Genomic DNA, 21976 nt, shown 5'->3' on the forward strand with positions numbered 1-21976 from the left:
AGTAGAGCTCAGAAGATCACAGCTTTCAACCTGTCACCTGCATTTAGATCACACTAATAAAAAAGCAGCTGCAACCAACAGATCCAAACAGGTTTGCATTTTTTAAGGTATGACAAAATTCTGTCCTGTAATAGTAATACTATTTATTTTTACTTCAACACAACACTAACTATGAGGAAGGATTAACTTCAGGATTTAGTTGAACACATACTTTTTTGTGTTTGTTAATAAATCTATACCTCACATTAGAATTCTAGAGCAAAATGAAACTAAAGCCGCCTTCATCTACCTACAAAAAAAAGCTATTCTAAATTATGTCTCACAAAGCATAATCAGCTTCAGACAGTCTGATGCGCATATAATTCACATCCTAAAATCCAAAGGTAGATGTTACTGTTTTTGGAAAGAACATTTCAGCAAGTCAGAGATTTGACATTATAACCTAGATTTACAATTTACAGGACTCAATCGATTCATCACAGACTTGATGTGCCCTTTCCTCTCCCCCATGCAAGTGTTACTTGTCCTATTAGGTAAAACAGCACTTAAGTATAAGAAAGTTAACACGCAGAACAACATTTTAAAGCAGCAACAAGTTACAGGTTTGTATAATTATGAAAAAGGAAGCAAGAAAATGAGCAGTAACTGTAGGAAAAATGAGCAGTTGTAGGAAATGGTAAAGGGAACAAAGTGTGAATCACTTTTCATTCCAGTCAGACTAATCCTTCAATACATCAGAAGATGCACTTTATTATATAAGACACTTTGCCAGCAGGTCAAATGTTTTGGGTTTTTAACTATTTCCTTTGAGTTTTCCACACCAGTCTGTATAAAAACTGATAATTGCATTGTCAGGAAAAGGTTAAAACAAATTGCTATGTATTGCAGAAAATATATCTTTCAGAAGAATTAATAACTACATGTAAGTCTCCATTTGTCATCTAATTTTTCATCTGATCAGACAGGAATTTTCTCAGGTAAAAACTAAACAGTGATAAGCAAAGTTGAGTTCACTGTGTCTTGCCTATCACCAATAACAAACTGAAGCCTGACTACTGCCAGGTAGTACTACTTACAAGCCAGAGAAGAACTGAGGTCATTCTTCCATAGCTGTTTTTGATAGTGAAGTAGAAGATTACAAAGAGAAAAGTTGAGGAAAGGGAAGGAAAAGAGATAAAGTAGTAAGTTATACCATAAGTGATTTTACTTGTGTCAGGACCGAGTATGGACAGCACTAGAATAAGATGCATACATTTAAAGTCTCTTTTACCAAAGTTCTTGAAGTTGCTGAATCATATCAAAATTATAGCTTTCACCTGAACTATTTCTATCCTTTATGACTACAAAAAAATCTTGAGACTATGACTGCAATGAAACTCGGCATATTTGTTGTTCCAACAAGTGTCTAGTGCCTTAATAGTTGTTCTATACCATGACCTACTGCCAATGACCAACAGCAATCCAGAGGTCTCTGGACCTTCCAGAAAACAGTAAGGGTATTTTTCAGTCCTTCTAGAAGTTTGTAACTGCAGAAAATTTCTTAGAGTAATTTTAAAATACTCTTCAAACTTTCAAGAGGATCTAGAATATTTTTTAAATATTCAAGAAGATTAACCCTTAAGAATTATTTTCAGGTGATAGAACTTTAACATCAGCTTCAGTATTTCTTTAATATTTAAAACAATCTTCCACTTTAAGCTAGTGTAAGGAGTAAGTAATAAAGTAAAATTGAGTTCAGATGCAAGATGAAAGTATTGTGAACTAAAATGACTGTACAGCTAATAAAAGCTCCAAAGTCCACACAGCAGAGTATAACAGAGAGCCTAGTTTAAGATTTTGTCTTGAGATTCTTCACTGCAAACTACAACCTTGAGAAAATGACTGGAAATCTTGGATACAAGCATAGCAGAGATGAGGCAGAAACTGAAAGCAGTAAATCTCACCAGGCAAAGTCTTGGTATTCGATAGCTAGAGAAACCCTAGGTCAAACCTCTTAACAATTGACTACAAGATGGGCACACACAGAAATCAAGAAGTTCCATTACTAGAATGAATTTATGTAACAAAAATAATTTTCTCCTTTACTTACCTGCCAAAGCCCAAGGACAGGACAAACATGGAATCCTGACACATCTGCTGTCATCACAACCACCTAACCTCACTCCCTGCACTAGGAGAAAACTACAGAACTTCATGAAAAAAACTCTTTATTTTACAGGGGATGAATGAATTAATAAGTCTTACTTAACAGAGCAGATTCTACGATTTCCACATTAATCACTTTTCCTGATTGTGCTTTTATTATAGACACTTAAGACAGTTACTTTGGTTTTGTCAGACTGATGTCCACCTATTCAGACTGTCCACCAACATGAGATGTGGGGTGGAGAAAAAAAAGAGGGACTGTAACATGAAGACTTAAATTCATGCACATTCATTCAGTAGGGAGACACTTCAAAGTATCTAACTAAATATCAACTATATTGAGAGCACCTGCATGCATGGTTTCAGCATTGTATATAGTGGATATATGCTAAAATGCTAAAACCTTCAAACACCCTTGTTTTGACTTCAGAGATTAAAGGTTAGAGGTAGACAGAGCTGTGCATAACCTGGGTTTTAGGACAGAATTTCTTATGGATTCCAATTTTCAGTATGACAGCGACCTACACAACGGCTTTAAGATGTAGAATTTCTTAAATTTTACTGTTAAAAATTCTGTATTTTCGAAGTAAGTTTCAAGTTTTACACCTTCAAGTATCTGTTTTAAGTTATGGAAAATGTTATCTTACATGTACTAGCTGGCTTCGAGCCTGAGATTTCCCCAACAAAGATTGGCTCATCATCATCATCATCCTCCTCCACTTCTTTCACTCTCTTTTGCCATGGTTCTAGCTCCTCTTCTTCACATTCCATAAATAATTCTGCCATCTTGAGACTAGACAGTAAAAGACAAGACACACATATCAAAACATTCAGTACTTCCACAGAACAAATGTTTCACTGTTCAGTAAAGATTACTGCATTTGTCAATAATAGCCATAAAATGGTTTTCCCTCCCCCCTACCCATGTTCCACACAGGTTGAACGTGATCTAATATAGAAGATCTTCAAAGATCTGACATAGATCTTCAAGACACCACATCACCTTTCTGATCATTACTTGAATTCTCATCTTTGCTATTAAAGATGAAAAAAGACCAGATATCCTCCATATACATTTAAACTATTTTTGTATAATACACGAGTTAACTATTAGAGGAAGCCTCTGACACCACAGCAAAAGTTATCTTTTTAAAAAATACTCCTATTCCAGCTAAGTGATTCACAAGAAATCTGAAGACCCTACTATGAAGCATGTAATATACCTGGCACAACTGAGTTACTGAACCACTAATTACAGCTTCATTCTCTTTGCATCTAAAAAAACCCAACCCAACGCCCCAAGCTCACAACCTACCACAGCCCCATAAATTTTGAAATATTTTGCCAGGGCTTCTTTAAAACACAACAAAAACCAAACAAAAATTCACCCAAACCCCCACAAAAAAACCAAACTAATCACCTACAAAAAAAAAAAAACAACTTAAACAAAAAACCCACAACACTTTGCATGGTGTTTGCATTATCAATTAGAACTTGATAAAAATTTTGCATAGATCTCATTAGACTGAGTCTCTCATGCCTGGAGACTTGTTCTTGCAGTAAGAAAAAAAGTAATGTATGGAAATAGTAATGAAAATATGTAGCTTCTGGAACTAATCAAATTAACATCAGGACCTCTAATCACAACTGGGTTTATTTGTTTTTTAAATAAACAGTGATGGCCAATTAAGTTTTCTTCTCTCTTTTCACATCCTCTCGCATAATCTTGAAAGTATTTCTGAACAATACAGGAAATAAGAAACTTTTATACTTCTTTACACACGCTACCAATAATCTAATTTGTAATAAGACCAGTAATTTCATAAAGCCACAGGCTGTCTCAGCAATAACCAAGATCAGGACCTCAATACAATGGTGTTTGCTTTGTCTAAGACACGGAGCTTCACAAAATTCCACGTCTCCATCTTTTCATAAATCAGAGGGGAAAACAATACAGTTTTGCATGAGGAACCCAATAGTAACTACAGCCAATATAAGGATTCCTTGAAATTAATGAGCAGTTCAGCACATGAAATTGAATTCATCATTGGACTGCTCTGACAAAAAGCAAAGAATATCCGAGCAACAGTTCCTTTCATGAAGGCCACAATCAATATAAGAATATTTCCAGGCTACTGCTAATAAAAAACATTACCAATATTTTTCTCATTCTTGCATTGATGCAGCACTTACCTGACAAAGCAAACTTTGACTTTCCACTATTATGCAGTGATAGTTCTCTGACAGTTTAACTCCCTAAACATAATAGCCAGAGCATCAGACAAGCACTAATGTCTACGGTTATGTCATGAAAGAATAACAAACGTTATACACAAGGTGACAAAATCAATATTACATTCATAATCATAAACTGGTATTTCTTAAACTAAATTATTTATCTTGTAAGATGCAGAGGGTGTTTATTCAACACATTTTTCTGTAAAATTTCCCATGGTTTTCTCCTTTCCAAAAATATTTCCAGAATAACATATATATTAAGCATTAGGTCAAGTTTCTCTTTTGAAAGTATGATTACCCAAAACTAAGAATACCCTTCATTATCTATCAACAGTGTTTGAAACAGAAGACTTCAGCACAGACACAGTGAAAACCTGTCTAATATCTAATAAGAGAAGACAATTTCAGGTAGGAGTAATTAGGTGCTAGATTTGGTGATGGGACTGTAGAAATAATTAGCTCGTAATAGCTTATCACAGGGGAGCAGACAGAATCATGCCCCTACTTGCATTAAAGTGCATAAGAACGGGGCTGGTGGTGTTACAATACTAAATCTTGGGGATTATATAAAGTAGCAAAGCTATACTCCTTCCTTCCTTCATCAGCTTAGGGTGCTGAAGTTAAACATAGTGCTAGGAAAGAAGAGAATAAGACACTAAACTAGATTGTTGTCGCAGGAAAAGAGGAAGAGTATGAAGCCAATTTCCACTTGACAAGAGACAACAGGGGCTGTGTGCCACACCTTGCAAAGTGAATCAAACCTGACTCTCCTCTGCAGAAGGACATTCTTGAGAATGTTTTTTCTTTACTAACACAGAGGCAAAGTTTATTAGACTTTAAGGCACAATGAAAGACTATTTTCAGAGACTTTTTTCATGGAACTGACAAGGTAAATATGAGTTGTAGTCTTTTTATTAAAAAAACCCAAGTTTTATTTGACCTCAGGGGAAAAAAGTAATCAATTATAGAATGTGCTCAGTGAATGCAAATGTGAGCATATGTAATTTATATTAAAAACATAAAATAGGTACAATCTATATGTTAGTAGAATTCTAATAAGATACATGTGATAACCTCTGCTACACTATAATGCAGCTGATCTTTGTTTTATACAGTTAATAGTGACTTGGTAACATCGGCATTGACTTTTAGAAAGTTACACCAACTGGTGTCATCTCTATGGGTGTTCCATTTCATGAATCAGGAGGTACATGTTAAGGTATTCTCTAAAGGTGGCTCAAAACATACGACAGCTTTTAAAAGGCAAATATCAAGATTATTTCAGATCTTTTAATCTAATTTTTTAAGTTAAATGCTATGTTTTTAAGGCAAGCTTTCACTGACTTTTTTCCTGGTGACAAAGCCAGCCTAATGAGTTCCCATCCTGCTCCTGCACTGCTCCCTCAATTGTGCTAGTACAACTTTTCATGGGACTATGACGTGAACCAGCGCAGGTTAAAAATAACCTGGCCCACTAACAGTTTTACTGGCACAACTGGGAGGTCAAAAAAAAATCTGTGACCTGAGCAATCAGAGCTGCAGTAAGGGGGAATGGATTTGATTACAGGAGGCATACAGGAACTGCTCAAATGGTCTCCATTGTCTAAGGAAACATCCACATCCATTTTTACAATACAACTAGCTTCTAAGTTTTCAGCTTCTTTAACTACATTAGCATAGAAAATGCATTCCAGGAATCCTGCTAGTGGTTGCTCTCAAAGCCAAAACCAATAGTGAATTCTTCCCCCACTCTCCCCAAACATTTCCCAGTGGAGGTGCAGACATCAGTATAAGAAAGGGAAACCTATTGGCAATAAACTTTATTTTCCTCATTTTTAAATATGTATAAACATATATACATATTGATAGACATCTCCTTAAACATAGTGCCTGGATCTGAGAGGTCCAAAACTCTAATGAAATGCTGTATGTGTATAATAAAAAAAGTGTTTAAACCATTATTCTAGGCTAAAAAGTGTCAACAAGTTCTTTAAAACATTTAAGAAAAAATTATTAGACTATATTAGGATATTGCTTTCAAAGTCAACTGCCCAGCAAAAACTAAGGCTAATCACTAAAGTTTATTAGGCAGGCACACATAATCAACAACCTGCAAAAGCACAAGTCCATGGAACATAATTATAGTTACTAGACAAGCAATGAACTAAAAACCTGATATAAAACAGAAAAGAAAATTGAACTCATTGCACAAAAGAGCAATAAGCTTCTGATGAAATAAGTGCTTTAAAAGCACTACTTTCTTATCATGGCAATTATGTTTAAAGATGCCTAACTATTAAAAGCCTGTTGTATTTATAACCTGCTTTTTTTACTGTTAGGATTTAAAAGCACTCACATAGAAACAGCAAAAATTATACAAACATTAGTAAATGTAACGAAAGTGTAACAGCTGTAGTGAAAACAGCAGAAAGTAAGTTGAAAAGTGCACCTTAAAGATGCACAGAAATCAATACTGTAGAAAACCATGGTAAATACAGCTGCAGTAAGATTCAGTTACTGAAAACCCATTTGTTACCTTAGATGCAATTCACCTGTTCCCTTTTAAGTTCAAGTGAGGTTTCCAATACTCAATACTTCTTTGGTTTGGCTTAAAGTAACTGAAACCAACCCACCAGTATGAAATTGGTGTGAGCTTAAAGAGTGAGGACATCTACATTACTACAATGTGGAGCCATCTGTGCCATAGGGTAACCCTCCTTCCTCTACATTAACCAGAAAGTTCTCAGACTAGCCTTGTTTGCCATCTTTCCCTAATAGTATTATCACTGAATTAGTCAAACATTTTTTCCTCCAGCTTAATAGCTGCATTTCAAAAGAACAAGGAACTTAGATTATTTGCAACACAGATCACACAGTGAGCACCCACATTGTATTTTTCAGACGACTTCCCATACAGACACATAACTTTGCATCGTGTTCGTTGTAGATTAGTGTGCAATCCACAGTTTCATCTGAACTGTGAGCAACTGTATTTTTGAGTGCTGCATTTGTTTCAGCAGCAAAGAAACGATGACCAAGCTGAAACTGAACCTAAAAGTTTTAAAAAGCCAAAGGATAAACAAACTTCCCTCAAATCCCAACCTGAACAGCCAACACTACCCTCTCTGCCATGAGATGGTATAAGCTCCGCCTAGGGAAGGGCAATGTTGCCTTTGCAAGCCAGTCAGAAGTTCACACCCCCGAGCTGCGATGGGTGCGAGGCCGGGGGAAGGAGCCAAGTCCCCGAGGGCAGCCGAGCAGCTGCCGCTCCGCCCGCAGCGCCCCTGGCGCCGCCGCCTCTGGCGCAGCCTGACCGCCCTGCGTCCCGCCTCCCCGCCGCCGGCTGACCGCAAGGACTCGACGGAGGCTGCAAGTTGGGGTTTGGACGAGGCCCGCATGCCACGGCCGCGGCGGGAGGGGAGGAGGCCCGGCGGCAAGCCCGGCATCCGCTGCCAATGGCCGGGGGCCCTGGCCACGGCCGGCCCCTGATCGGTGGAGGCAGAGAAGAGCCAGCCCTCCCCGGGACGCCCCTGCGGACAAACCCCCCCGCTCCCACCCCCAGCTCCCGGCTGGGCCCCGCGGGCGGCCCGCGGAAGCCCTCATGGCCTGGGGTCCCCGCTCCGCAGACGCGAGGGGGGGTGCAAGGCCGCGCTCCGACCTAAGATGGCGTCGGTCTCGCAGGCGACAATCCCCCCGCGGCCCGCCCGCGGCCGAGCGGCGGCTGCCTCCGCCCGGGGAGGCAGCAGGCCGCCCCGGCAAGCAGGGCTGAGGGGAAGGACCGGGCTGGCTTACCGTGCTGCGCGTCCGGAGAGGCCGCGGCAGGCCGCCGCGCTGCCTTCCTCCTGGCGGGGGGATGGGAGGCAGCTGCGCTGGCGGAGGCACCTCACATCGCCGAACCGCGGCGCCCCACCTCAGCCGCCGCCGGGGAGCGAGGGCGGGCGGGAGGCAGCGGGGTGGCGGCGCGGCGCGCTGCCTGACGGGTAGAGCGCGGGGCAGCCCCACAGCGCCGCCGCTTTCCGGCAGCCGCGGGGCGGGGCCGGGCCGGGGCCGCGCGGGGGCGGGGCCACGCGCCATGTGCCGGGCCTCACACCCTGCGGGCGGCTGCGGCCTGGCGCGCCCGGGCCTGCTGGCGCCCCCTCAGCCGCCGCCTGCCCGCCCGCCGCCGCCTCGGCGAGGGCTGACAGGGCCCGCCGTCACGCGGGCAGATCCACGGCGGGCCCCGCGGCGGGGAGACGACTCGCGAGCAGCTTTGACCTCAGCGCTGCCCCGTAAGTAGGCCGCGCTTGCTCCGCGAGTGAGCGCAGCTGTCGGGGCTGCCTGAGGGACGGCGGGTGCGGCCCTCGGTAGGCCCTGGTGGGCGGTCAGGCCTTTCCCTTGCGTCACAGTCCGTCACAAGCACCGGTATAACTCCACACAGCCGAGCGGCCAAACAAAAGCTAGGGAAAGCTGTACCCAGAGCTAACATTGAATACAAAACCCCTGCGAATACAACTCCAAGTGTGTTGCTGGAATCAGTGGAGCATAAGACACTAAACAACACTGTTGAGACTGGAGGTTCACTGTACGCTTGTGTTTTCATTGTGATTTTTCATAGCCATTTACCCAGTGGGTTAAATAAGTAAATATCAACTGTTCCAAACCTTTACTGAATAAAACATTCCCATTACTTCCAGTGGGACATCACAGAACTGCTAGACAAGGCCTTAATGGGGCAGTGAAACCATGGTCACTAGAGAAAGCAGTCTTGGAGCACAGTACTGCAGAATTGCATTTTCACTCATCTCAGAATTCGCATATGAAAATCTCTGAATCAAAAAGCAATGAAGAAATTCAAGGTTTTCCCATGCTTTTTTGCCTATAGTGCTCTCTCACCCAGGCCAACATCTAAGAATGCTCCTGAGTAGATTTTTACATCAGTTTTGCTGTCCATTCTACCCTATTTTCTTAAAGAAAGTGTGATTCTTCCTTTAGTAAAATACGAAAATACTTCTGGTGAATTTTGAAGATTAGTAATAGGAGAGTACTTAACCAGATGTAAACTATCTCAACTTTTTCAGCCCATACTAATCACAACTTATTGTTGGTGACATCTGCCATAACTGCCTTCAGACATCCTCAATTTATTTAGTATAAATTCTCCCTCAAATGTAGGTATTTTTCAGAGAAAAGTGAAGTGTCCTCCTTATGAACTTAAGCTCTAAAGATCTGACTACTGTGTTTAGTCTGGAAAATACACTGTTAATTTTCACTATTATCTTTAGCCTTGAGATGCTTCCAAAGTACTTTGGAACCTCAGAGAAATGAAAAAAAAATTAAACAACATTAGTAATTAAATAATTACTGCTTAGTGATTATGCCATTAAATCATTTGGTTATTACAGTTTAGTAATTAAGCCATTATTAAACTATGCCATTCTGCCAAGTAGAAGGAAAAAAGAAAGAAATATTCTTTATATTTGGCAGAAAACAGAGAAGAAGAATGGGAACTAGAGAGGGAACTCATTTTAGACAGAAGTGACTGGGAAGGGAGAGGTATAGTCCAGTAATTTGAAACACATACTTTCAACTACTCATTTACCTACTGAAAAATAATTGCAGGTGTTTATGTTCATTCTAAAGCAAGATAAATATAAAGACAAGATTGCAAGGTAAAACATTGAAAAACTGTGAAATAACAAGATCAACTCTGCACATTTAATTTATTAAATTTGTGCATTCTGAAGGTGCACAGTTGCACACTGTTCTGCAAGATCCTTACCTAAGTCCTTGGGCAAATTTGTTTGAATGTCATGGTTTTGCATCATCCTACAAAGCCATAGGAGAAAATAAAGTTTACCAAGTGAGAATAAGTGTTCACAACTTTGAAACTCACAAATGAATGAAGGATAGTAAATAGCCCACATAATTACAAAAAACCCAGTTCTTTCTAAGGCTGCCTTGGTTTATAGATGAGCATCTTGACTAGGCTTTGTAGATAGTTAATGAGAAAGCCCTAAAACTTTGTGTTGCAGCAATCAATTGGTGACTAACTAAAGAAAAAAGTAAAAAGTTTAATGAGATCTGTAAAACCTGTTTATAAAGAAGAGACTGAAAACGCAGTGTACTGTGATGTAGGTGAGCTGTGTCTCCTTGACATTAAGATGTGAGCCTTCATAGACTGCATTAACGATGAAGGTGCCCTTCTAATGTTCCTCATCAGCCATGGAAATGACATAGGAGGTCCTGGCGTGGGGGGAAATAAAAGCAGGGATTCCTACCATCCACATTTAGTAACAGTCCTTGGCAGTTACCATTGCAGTGAGCCAGCGGATCTAGGTGCCCTTTGCCATGAGAAACGCATAGGCAGATGCACTGCACAGGAAGATTTATATCTCCTTTCGGAGAAGCCAGCATGATGCAAGACATGCAGGACTTTCAAATACAGTCTAAAAAACTGCAAGCTCTGGAGATGCCAGCCAGAATTAAGTACCAGAAAGGAAGGCTGCATTACATGTAAGAGAAGGTACTGATTAAGTAACAAGAGGTTTTAGCAGGACCGTGCTTGAAAACTTACAGAGAAAACTGCAAACAGATGGTATACTCTAAAAGAGAAACTTAGCAGAAGCTGATTACAGAGAGCAATTGTATTTCATGCAGTTGGGCAGCATGCATGCACTGCTGGCTATAGCAGTAAAGCTGAGTTTGAAAGCTAACTAGTCTGAATTACCTCATTTTAGATCTACTGGCCTGTGAATTACCAAAGAGACATTCCTTTCCCTCCTGAGAGTTATTGACAGTAATCTCTCATCAGCTTCTGGGTTTTGTCTCAAAAGCATTGTCTGTGCCAGATAAATCAATTGATAGCAATATCCCTCAATGGTCCAAAATGCTGCTATTGCTTGCTGCAGGTTTAAACACCCCCTCAATAAAAGCAAGTTGCGTTTATGAACTAAAAACACTTGCTAACAGACTAATGTGGATGCATGTATGTACACAACTAGTCACACTGATACTGCCAAGTTTGGCAGCTGTTAGACCTGCCAGTCCAATCAAAAACCAGTCTGTTAGCTGTTTGTATTTTGCTTCTCCACTGCCATTCTTTTTCTTTCCCCCCAGCACAAAAACCCTGCAGTGATATGTTCATAGATTCATTCCAAGTGTTGATTCTCTGTGTTGTTACTGTGATCTGCCCCTTCTGCTCTGCAGGTCTTTCACTTCTGTTTCTTTGTTGTAAATTGCCCACTAAACTATCATTTGTTCTATTCCAGGGGTCTGTTCCCCCACATCACCCTGTATCAACCACTGATAAATTAGCAGACAATAGCCTCATTTTGACAAGGCACGTAGAGGTTTGTTAAGAAATAGCAGAAACTGGTAGCTGTCTTGCTCACACCACCAGAGGGTATAACTTCCTGTCTTGACTCCTCTGACTATGCTGGTAGAGGGACAAGTGCAATTAAGTGAGAAATTATGAATACAACTATCAACTTTATTCTGCATATCAACCAGCAGTTGTTCATATTGTTCTTACTTTGCTTATCATGTTCAGGCATTTTGAGGCAAGAGTGTCAGTCAGCTAAGCAGGAGGATTTTGCAGTTGAGATATGCAAAAGGGGGGCAAAGTGGAAACCAAAGCATGTCTTCTCAAGAAGTAATTAATAACTAGAGACAAGCAAGTTGCAAGACAGCCGTTGCTCTCAATTCATTCAGATGAAATGGTAAAAAAAAAATAGAAATCCTCATATTGATTCACATAGGCTAGGAAAGAATTAGGCAAGCAAATGTCTATCTGTTGTTGACTTCTGTAACCAAAAGACCCAGTGTAATAATTCTCAAGTTGGTCATCTATTTTTCTCTTATGGAAAAAAAGCTTGGGGCTGGGAAAAAAAAATCCTTACACTCTTTATATCAGTTATCAGGTCTTCAAACAGTGCATTGATGTCAGCAAAAGCTGGATGATTACTTTTCACTCTGGAATCATACTTTTTAACCTGTTGATGCTTTTGATTTTTAACCACAGCCATTGCATCCATATATAGCTAAAAGGCAAAAATTCCATTAAGGTTTTTAGCAGCACAGTTTGGTTGAACTGCTTTATATTTCCAGATCAAGACCAAAGACCTAGATAGTTGGAAACCAGGAAATGTAGTTGATACTTTAGAAACCTTGCTATGCTAACCAAAATGTGTGCTTAAAGCATATAAACAATCCTACCTCTTCCTTACCTCTTACCACGAAATCATAAGACAAGCTAGCGTTTTATTCATCTGTAGTTAGAAGCTGATTCAGGAAACCTTTAACCATGCCATTAAAGGTTCACAAAATCAGATATACATTACAAATTACATTATCTTTGGATTAAGAATTTATAAAGAAATTTTTAGAACTATTTATTGTTATTGATAATCACCTTAGGAAGTCCATTTTGTTACTGTGATGACCTAACCAATTTCACTACATTGAACGAGTCTTCACTTCCCCAACTCTCTCCACAAATGACAGAGGTGAACCGGAGATAGTATCCAAAAAAGGGGAATTCACACTTAACTGAAGCAGTGGCAGATGTCACCATAAACCATTCACATGAGCCTCTTAAGATTTATAGGTTTATTGATTACATAAATATGGGGATCAGTTAAGCTACCATTAGCATGCAGATACCTCCATCATAAAACTTGGAGGTCAATGTAACAGTGCCAGCAGTGTTCCAGTTGAAGGAAAGTGCCAAATACAAAGAAAGTGACAGGGAATTTAAATAGTGATCATGAATTTGCCTACACAGAAATACAAGCAGAGTACTAGGAGAACATAAAGTTATCGAAGTTTTTAGGAAAACAGAATTTTACAAATTAAAACGTCACAGTACCTTTTATCAGATATTTCCTTCCGCTCTGCTGATACTAAATTATTGCTTACGTATTTTTCAGTTTCAGGTTGATATTTAAAAATGAACTTTGAGTATTTTCTTCACTATTGATCTAGTAAACAGTATTAATATTTGGTGAGAGTGGTTGAAGAGTAAAGAAGTTTGTACTATGTTCTGAAAAGTCTTGACCAGAATCCTGAAAAATTAATTTTAGATGTGGCTTGAGTTTAACATAATGCTGCCTTATTATTAACATCAAAGTTTACTTTGTCAGAGTTACCTAGGGAGACTGTGAAGTCCCCATCACATGTCACAAGCAGACTTGGTACACTTGGTGCTACCAATCTACTGAGGGAAGTGCTACTAAACTACTGTGACAAATATACCTAATGATGATTTTTTTTTTTTTTTTAAACCCTACTGGATGAGGACTCCATGTTGTGTCTGGTCACTATTTGAATGTAATCTGGGAATCAGAGTGCAATTGTCTAGTTCTGATTTTGTATGTCAGTAAAAAGCTTACAGCAGAGTAAGAAAGTCTTGTTCATTAGCATTGAAGTTATGGGTTTGTTTAATATTATTTGTTATTCTTAGAGGCACTACACACATACAGCAAGTACCAACCCATATGACATTGCTATTGGAGCTGCTGCCAAAATTTTGTTAGAATGGATATGTTCAGTTGGGAAGCCTGTAACTATGAATGCACAAACAGATACTAAATGAACATCTGCAAAACAAACACTATTCAACACATGTACGATTTACTCAAGTATTCAAGTATTCCATAAGGTATGCTTGTAAAATTGATTGCATTTAGTCTGCTGTGGTTTGTTGTTACAGTATCATACCTTCAGGAATTTGGCACAAGTATAAACAGTAAGTGGTGATCTAATCTGTTTATAACATTATTTTATAATGTTTGTTAGGCATACATAACATGTTTATACTTTCCTTTTTGATACAATATGAAAAGTCTAACATGCAACGCTGAAGAAAGCATAAGCTAGCTTCCAGTCTTTTAAACTTTATAAGTATGCTTCTGTAAATTAAGGAAAAAAAAAAAAAACAAACCATAAATTGTCTTTTTAAACACTTCCAACATACCATCATGCATAATAATAACAATAATAAATAATTACCATCAAGGAGACTCAGTGTCTCTTCAGTGTGCATGTATTTCTCCTGTCAACATTACTCAAACTCATCAGACGAGAACACATTCTAAACTACTTGAAGTCACAAGAAATGTTTGAATTGGATGAGCTCCATCAGATGGGTGAGCTACAAGCAGAGCCATTGCTATTACAAATCTAGTTTGTTTATTTGGATGCAAAATAGAAATACATCTTAAAAAAATTTTTGTTTCCAGAAGATTTTCATGGTGACTTTAGATTACAATAAAGTTAAATAAACCTTGAAATAATTTAGTTTTCATTTAAGAAATTGATTTTAGAAAAATGATACTATGTACATCCATTTATCTATTGCAACTGCTTGTCCAGTTCTCAGATCAGAGACACAGGGCATAACACGTTGTCTATTGGATTAATTTTTATCATTCACCTTAGAACAAGTTCAGTCCTAGATGTCTACTACTGCGTGTACTCGACATAGTAAAGAAAATCCAAGCAATTAACTACTTGGCTTAGCCTTTACGTCCACTTCTACTCAATTATGTAATTCAGTAGTAAAGAACATTGTTCCACTGGGTCGATGCCAGACATTGTTGTAATACTTGGCAGAAGCCTTAAATAGCATGAAAAGTGACATAATACCAACTCAACATATGCCCCAGAGACTCTTGTTGAAAAAAATGACAGTACTGAAAGAAAAGGGGAATAATGTATATTTATTGGAGAAGTTGTCATATTGACAGCAATCGCCAGGTCCTACTGACAACTGCTATACTGCAAGAATCCTACTGCTAGATTAGTTTCTCTCTCTCACAAGCCCTGTCAGAGAAAGAAAGGGTGTTGCACATTACTTTGCCAAGATACTCTAGTTCATTAGAATATTATGAACAGATATTCAGCAGCATGTGCCCTTGTTAACAGGAAGTGAAAATTTCTCCTATGATGCTTTCTTTTGTTGTGATTTGTAAAAATTGATTAACGCGTTATGCAAAATATTAGCCATTCTTCACAGAGGATCCCACAAGCAAACCACATGGTGTTGGGCAGACAAAAAGAGGATAATTCCTTCCAAAAAAGAAAAGACAAAAAAAGTGAGTTCCACTTTAAGAATGTTAAATGTCTATCTGAACAGGGATTAAAAGCTGAGGGTGCCCTACCTCCCCAGCTCCTGGTTTATACATCAGGCTTGGGTCATTCTCACTCAGTAAACACTTACATGAAACAAAACGAGGAGGCTTATTCCAAAATCCCTACTAGTCTGAGTGAGTGGATCTCCTCAAACAGAGAGGGAACTAGGCAGAGGTTTTCTCTGCCTAGAGCATTTTCCCAGATGATGGGACCAGTGCCAGGACTTTTGAATGAAAGGCAGCATCACTTCCACCTTCCTTTTCTTCCTTGTGAATCTAGACAGTCATGTGCTATGGTTTGCATTCACAGTGCTTTATAAAGCTTAGGAATCATCAAAGGAAAGGGTTGGCCTTTAAAACATTATATTTTCATGTGAATACTGTATCATTGCCTTCCCTTAAGCTCCATTTTTTTGCCAGGTTCTGTTGAGAACAGTCTCTAGAAGATGAACATTTTCTCTTCAGTTTTAGAAAGTTCCTCTGTAGCATATGAATGATAACTTCAAAATGGCAGAATTATGTATTTTTTAAAACCTTGTTTAAAACAATGATTGTGCTGGGTTTTTTTGTCATATGTTTTCTTATCCACTGACTGCTATTTATAAAGTCTGAAACTGTCCAACAGCCCTCATATCTACACAGCTATTTCCTTTTTCCCTCAATATTCAGCAGAGTTGGCTTGTTTATCTTTCCTTCAGGCTCCCTCATGTTGGACATGTAGGGTTCTTAGCAGGAATTATTGTACTCCTTGAAGAAAATTTAAGAAACAGAGTTGTGAGCAGCAACTCTAAAACAGAGTTAATATTGTCAAGGCTCTCCCGTCATCTGCAGATTCTTGAATATTTGGTCCTTGACTAAAATTTAGCCAGTTTATAGTTCCCTTGCCAAATTACAAAACAGTGCATCCTTCCTACCTGGACTACGTGTGTCTGGCAGCCTGGATATGTTTGTACTTCAATCAAAATGCAAAGTCCATCTGAATACCATTGGTGTTAATATTGATTTAGCTCTGAAGCAGACAAGACAATCATTTGCTGTGCAACATCTCAGGTGTTCTAAACAGCTTGACTGAAAATCATATTTTTCATGTAGAAATGTGGAGGAGGGATCAAAAATTCATATAAGGAATATAACTTCTAATTTATTCCTGTACAGGTGAATATTAGTATCAACATGACATTAAATTTGGTAGGAACATCTATAAGACATGGATTTTAAAAAAATGTCATTTCTTAAAGATTAAACTTTCATTTGGCTTCTTAGAGGTATTTAGCCTACTTTACTAGGGAAAGTAAATTTGTGCAATCACAGCACATATGTGCCCCATTAATGGGTTTTGAGCACATACACTGATTTGAGACAAATTTGTTAAAAGGGTAGATACACCTTTAAAGTAATTAAGAGCTTCAAATTTTTGTAAAAATAACTGCTGGGTAGAGGGTACCCATACTGAGAGTTAAAATGAAGAGATGCTTATTCCATCCGGGAGAGAGATCTGAGAAATGCCACAACTGTGGCTTCCATCAGTTTGCAAGCGAGAGCCAGGTTTCATTTGTTGTGATCCTCACAGACCCAGGTTAACAGAAGGAAAGCCCCGTTATTATCCCAGTAACTCCTGAACTCTGAGGGCGAGGACGCCACATGAGCAGTTGGAGTCTGAGTTGGCTCCCAAAGCACATTCAGGGTCCAAGTGACAGTCTGTGTCATTCTATGACCTTTAACACTTATTAGCTGGATTCACAGAATTCACAATTTATTAGCTGAATCACAGAATTATTCTGCCAACTTGTATATTACTTTTCTACATCCTACAAGTAATCTTAAAATAATAGTAGTCTTACTTAAGTTTCAAACTAGAATTTACAGCTTTTTTTGCATTACACAGCATATAGAAGAGGGAGGGAAGACACCATTTCTGTGCTAATCTCACTTCGAATTGATTATCTTTGTTCTCTTCCCTTTTTCTCAACATCCCATAGTGCTCCGTTTCCCCTCAATACGCCCTATTATTATCCCAGATTCCACAGCTGCATAAGTGCTTAAAACTAGTGAAAATATCCTTTAATTTCTCTCTTCAAATTCTGTGTCTGGCCAATGTTACTTTTCATGCCAGCTACAGGAAAGATGATAGTTCTGTGTCATAGACCCAGATAATGGGCTGGTAGTGGTGGAGACCAATGTAGCATCAGAGCCTGTAGCAATGAAGGATTGTAGAGCTTAACCTTAAACAACAGAGAGAGTGAAGTTTGATGGATGCTCATTTGATCTTAATGATGATTTACAGAGAGAAATTGGAATTTTCATATGACATTGCAATTAATAGTATTGCATTGGTACCAGCTGAAAATTCTTGTGGCCTGGGACAACAGAAATGCCGTTCTGTTGTTAGAACAGCTAAAATACATCTTTTAATTATATGAACAAGCAGTATTAAATCACAAATAACAATGCTATGGCAATAAAATCCATCCTGACAAACAATACAGGTAAGCAGAGGCTGCACAGAATTCTTTAAGGGATCTTGATCATAACATTCTTCAGCCCACAGATTTCTGGTTTTATGTGCCTGCAACAGACATCTGCAAGGTGATTTCCTTAATTGTGCTAATATATTAGTACAAATCGATGTGCAGTAAAAAATAATTTTTCTAGACCTTAAATATCTAACAAAACACTGAAGCCCTAAACAATTTGTGGTTTGTAGTTAATTTCATTGTCACAGACAAAACACGTCAGACTAGTAGTTTTCTCCAGTGTCCCACTTCTGGTATATGGTTTTGCTGGGAAACATTAACAATTAATCAGTCAACTGCTCTGCTTTTATTTAGACAGGTGGAGTACAGATATTAAACTTCTGCAATAAACAGGTGCCTATCTGAATTTGACAGAATTTTTAAAAATGGTGTTTTTTCATGTTTTCTAAACTAATGTGAACACTGTGCGTATCCTTTACTACAAGCCAGGATTACTCACCAGATCTGCCAGTCTCCAAACTTATTTTTTTAAAAGGCCATGTACAAGTCAGTGAAAAACAGCTCATCCCTTTGAAGGTTTGAGATAGGATAATATTTGACTCTTCAGGAAAGAGAAGGATAAAACATCAGGAAGCAGTGGTATATAGAGAGCAGTGATATTTAAAGGCAGCCTTCTATCCAGAATTATTATTCTAGCTAAGACTTTCCCATAGTGCTGCAACTTAGGTTACCGGCACTGACAAAAAGTTAATTTTTAAATAAAATAATCTTCTGGAAGTTAACCAGGTAGAATTGTCTTACAAATTTAACAACACACCTTGCTTCTATTAATATATGCTGTGTGGACTAAACCTGCAGCTTTCAGTTTGACAGAATCTGAGTTAGCGATAAAATGCCAATGTCCTGACAAAATATATAAAAAATGCACCTGTGAAAAATTAGGCATTAATTATAAACAGTCTCTAGTGGCTTAAACTACAGGACTGCTCTTTTAGTTCAGTAGCAAAGTGCTCACTTGGGAAACTTGTGATAGAATTTTACAGCAGTTTCTCAGATGAGTTTTCTATTTCAACAGCTAATTGAAAACAATTTGCAGAAGCAGCCACGTTCATTCACATTGTTAACCACTTTATAATAGGGGAAGAGATCTGCTGTGATGGAATCATATAGTCATTTGATTCGTTTAGAATATTTTCAATTTGGTATTATTTTGGAGAGGAATAAAATGTATCCACCTCAAACTTATCCTTTTAAACATCAGAAATATTTAAAGTAATATAATTCCAGAGTCCAAACGAGATATTCTGGTGTCCATTTACAGAACATAGCTTCCTCACCATATACTGTGCTAATTGGATTAAAAAAAATATTTAATTTTACTAATTTCTACTGTAACATATTAAAATGAAATGTATTGAAGTTAGATTTCTGCAGTGTTTTTTCCCAGATATTTACTGGTTTGGTTGCATTTCTACTCAAGAATTTTACTTTAAAAGTGGTAACACTGAACATAGATGGGTAATGTTGTAAAACCTTGAATAGCACTGTAAATCAGAAGACAGCTAAACTTACTGAACAATATTACAGAAAAAGCAAAAACTTGATGCCTTAGATGTCAGAAATGCATTTTCTGTAAGTAAATTGAATTACACAAAAAGATGTGTGTTGGACAAGAATTGCTTCCATGTGGATCCACTGCCAGGATTGGGACCTCTGCCAGCTCCTTCAGATAGGATCAATTCTCTTGGACATTTTTACAGTTTCCAGAACAATACTTTGAAAGCCATTATGATGGACTGATCAGCTACAGGTACCCTTTGCACTGATCAGTTATGTTTGGGTATAAAGCTCAATATTAATGGAATACAAAATATTTACAGAAACAGTAATAATGTCAGCAATCATTAATATCTGTAGCACTAAACAGGATCTTCATAATTTTGTACTTTTCAGGAGCAGTGGAAAATGTTTTGGAAATTAAATAGACTACAGCTGTGAAAGTGCAATGTACGTGTGTCCAGACCTAAGAACAAATCAAAGATAATGTACAAGTACAAGGGAAACATTTGCATTCCTTTACTTTTTCAGTTATGGTTTGGTTTTTTTTTCTGGGGTGGGTTAGTTGTGAAGGCTCTGATTGACTGAACACAGCCCTCAGAACAGAATACAATAGGATTCAATTCTTATAAGTTAGCTATTTAGAAATCCTAGTTTGCTAGAATGCAGTCCTGATTTGTTTTATGGGAAAACTGGGAGCTAGAATTGGAGGCAAATGCAAAGAGTGCCTATTTGTTTCTGAGAAAATAAGAATCTGGGGGTTTGACCCATGAGTAGAACAGTTCTATTCCAGTTACATAGTTTCAGGAGATATTCAAGGCTGAAAAAACATAGGTTGAAAGAAAAAAAAAAGTATTGAGATGGATAATAATTTCTATTTTAATAGCTTCTGTCTCAGCAATTACAAAATATAAAGTGAAAGCTTGTATAATATTAATAAAAACCTACACTTGACAATATAAGAGAATATGAATATTTATTTTAAAAACAGATCTTGACCTGATTGAAAACTGTTCTAAGCCTAACCACCAGTGGTTAGGCATCTCCTTACCTTAGAGCTTCTGACTGGAATGTTTTCCAGGTGGAGGCACAGGCTGTTTGCCTGTCTGGTTTCCTAACACTGAGTTAAAAAAATTACAGCCCTACATATTCACAGATAGAAATTTATATGCCTGGTACCTGCAAATTTTAGAACCACATGATAACATAAAATCTATTTGTGTTCTTATTAGAGGAGATTTATTGTAGAAACTCTGTTTTCCAAATCAGCATCTCATTTTTCCTCCAAACTTGAATTTTAGAAGATATCAAGAAAACAATATCAAATGCCATAAATTAAGGTCTTGTCTGAAGAGAATTGAGTGAAGCAACTAAATTAAGCAACTAGAAATTAAGGCAGATTCAGAATAACAATAGTTTTGATGACATCAGTCTTGAGTTATGCCTTTCTTTTATGAACTATTCCATATAGATGTGGGACAAAACATCTTCAAAATTTTTTTATAGTGAAAAAACCCACTTATTTAATACTCTTTCTGGCTAACTACTTTTTTCTTTTCATCAGTCCTAAGAAGTCATTCTTCCATATGTAGCATATTGCAACTTAACTCCATTTCCTAACCCAGTAGTTACCATCAATGCTAAGAACACCCTGTACCCGATTTCCATGTTTTTGTGAAAAACAAGATCTTAATTAGACTTCATGCTCACCATTTGAGAAATACATTAATTCTTTCACCATTTTCAGGGAAACCACCTCTCCAATGCAAACAGTATGCTTGTTTTCTGATTACTCTTGTTGGACTTTTTTCTAAGGTTTCTTGAGAAAGTGTATGAGAATTTTAAGGAATACTCTTTGAAATAAGTCGTCTTTTTGACTAGTGGAAGGCTTAGATGCTATCCTGGTGGTATAGCTGTCAGTTAGACACAACCTCAAAATGAGTCTGAAGAACACAATGAGGAAGAAGGGCCTCAGTTAATGAGGAAGAAAGCTTTTAAAATGCCCTTGATGTGCTTTATATCTGCAGTGGTCAAGATACAGAAGAATAAGAGGTGGCTGAATGGAAGCTAGCACACAGCAGATAATGGTCTGTGGCAGAGCCTAACAGAGGTGAGAGAAGATACATGTGAGATGAAAATCAGCTTCTGCAGAAGCAGTCCCAAATCGACTGTTGTGATTTACAGAGCAATAAAGACTGTAGGAACCAGTGACACCCTGCCACTGACCTGATCTTTGTTTCTGGTGGAGCTGAGAACAACTGGCAGCAGAAAAGAAGGTGGGTATTTTATTGTTGATTGGGCAGTGCTCTTGCTTTTATTGCACAAGGTGAACCATGTATTTCAGTTCGTTCCAGCAATTCACAAATAACTTAATTTAATGTTCTTTTTGACCACTATATAATTAATTTTACTTATTCCTAATGCAGCCTACCTCTGTGGTTGCTGCTAATTTAT

The 21976-nt window shown here is 38.3% G+C and overlaps 1 protein-coding gene and 1 long non-coding RNA gene across 18 annotated transcripts in view; one reads left to right on the top strand and one right to left on the bottom strand.

The window, feature by feature from the left end:
* ZNF280D (zinc finger protein 280D) overlaps positions 1-8356 on the bottom strand; it is a 53996-nt gene extending 45640 nt beyond the window's left edge. For 12 of the 14 annotated variants that reach the window (XR_012630336.1, XR_012630337.1, XR_012630338.1 and 9 more), the window contains exons 1-2: positions 8176-8356; positions 2793-2938 (exon numbers count right to left, since the gene is read on the bottom strand). Coding sequence is in view for 10 of the 14 variants with exons in the window: in XM_074879900.1 (XP_074736001.1) it covers positions 2793-2931 (139 nt within the window). In the remaining 4 variants the exon portion in view is untranslated. Of the gene's footprint in view, positions 1-2089; positions 2685-2792; positions 2939-8175 lie in introns of those variants that run through there. The other 2 variants (XM_074879903.1, XM_074879897.1) reach the window with 2 other exon arrangements.
* Positions 8357-8492: 136 nt separating this feature from the next.
* LOC141948026 (uncharacterized) overlaps positions 8493-21976 on the top strand; it is a 38739-nt gene continuing 25255 nt past the window's right edge. For 2 of the 4 annotated variants that reach the window (XR_012630344.1, XR_012630341.1), the window contains exons 1-3: positions 12421-15455; positions 19919-19972; positions 21550-21798. This is a non-coding gene — a long non-coding RNA (uncharacterized LOC141948026). Of the gene's footprint in view, positions 8652-12420; positions 15456-19918; positions 19973-21549; positions 21799-21976 lie in introns of those variants that run through there. The other 2 variants (XR_012630343.1, XR_012630342.1) reach the window with 2 other exon arrangements.

This window comes from Strix uralensis, chromosome 11 (genome assembly GCF_047716275.1).
Source record: "Strix uralensis isolate ZFMK-TIS-50842 chromosome 11, bStrUra1, whole genome shotgun sequence".
NCBI lineage: Eukaryota > Metazoa > Chordata > Aves > Strigiformes > Strigidae > Strix > Strix uralensis.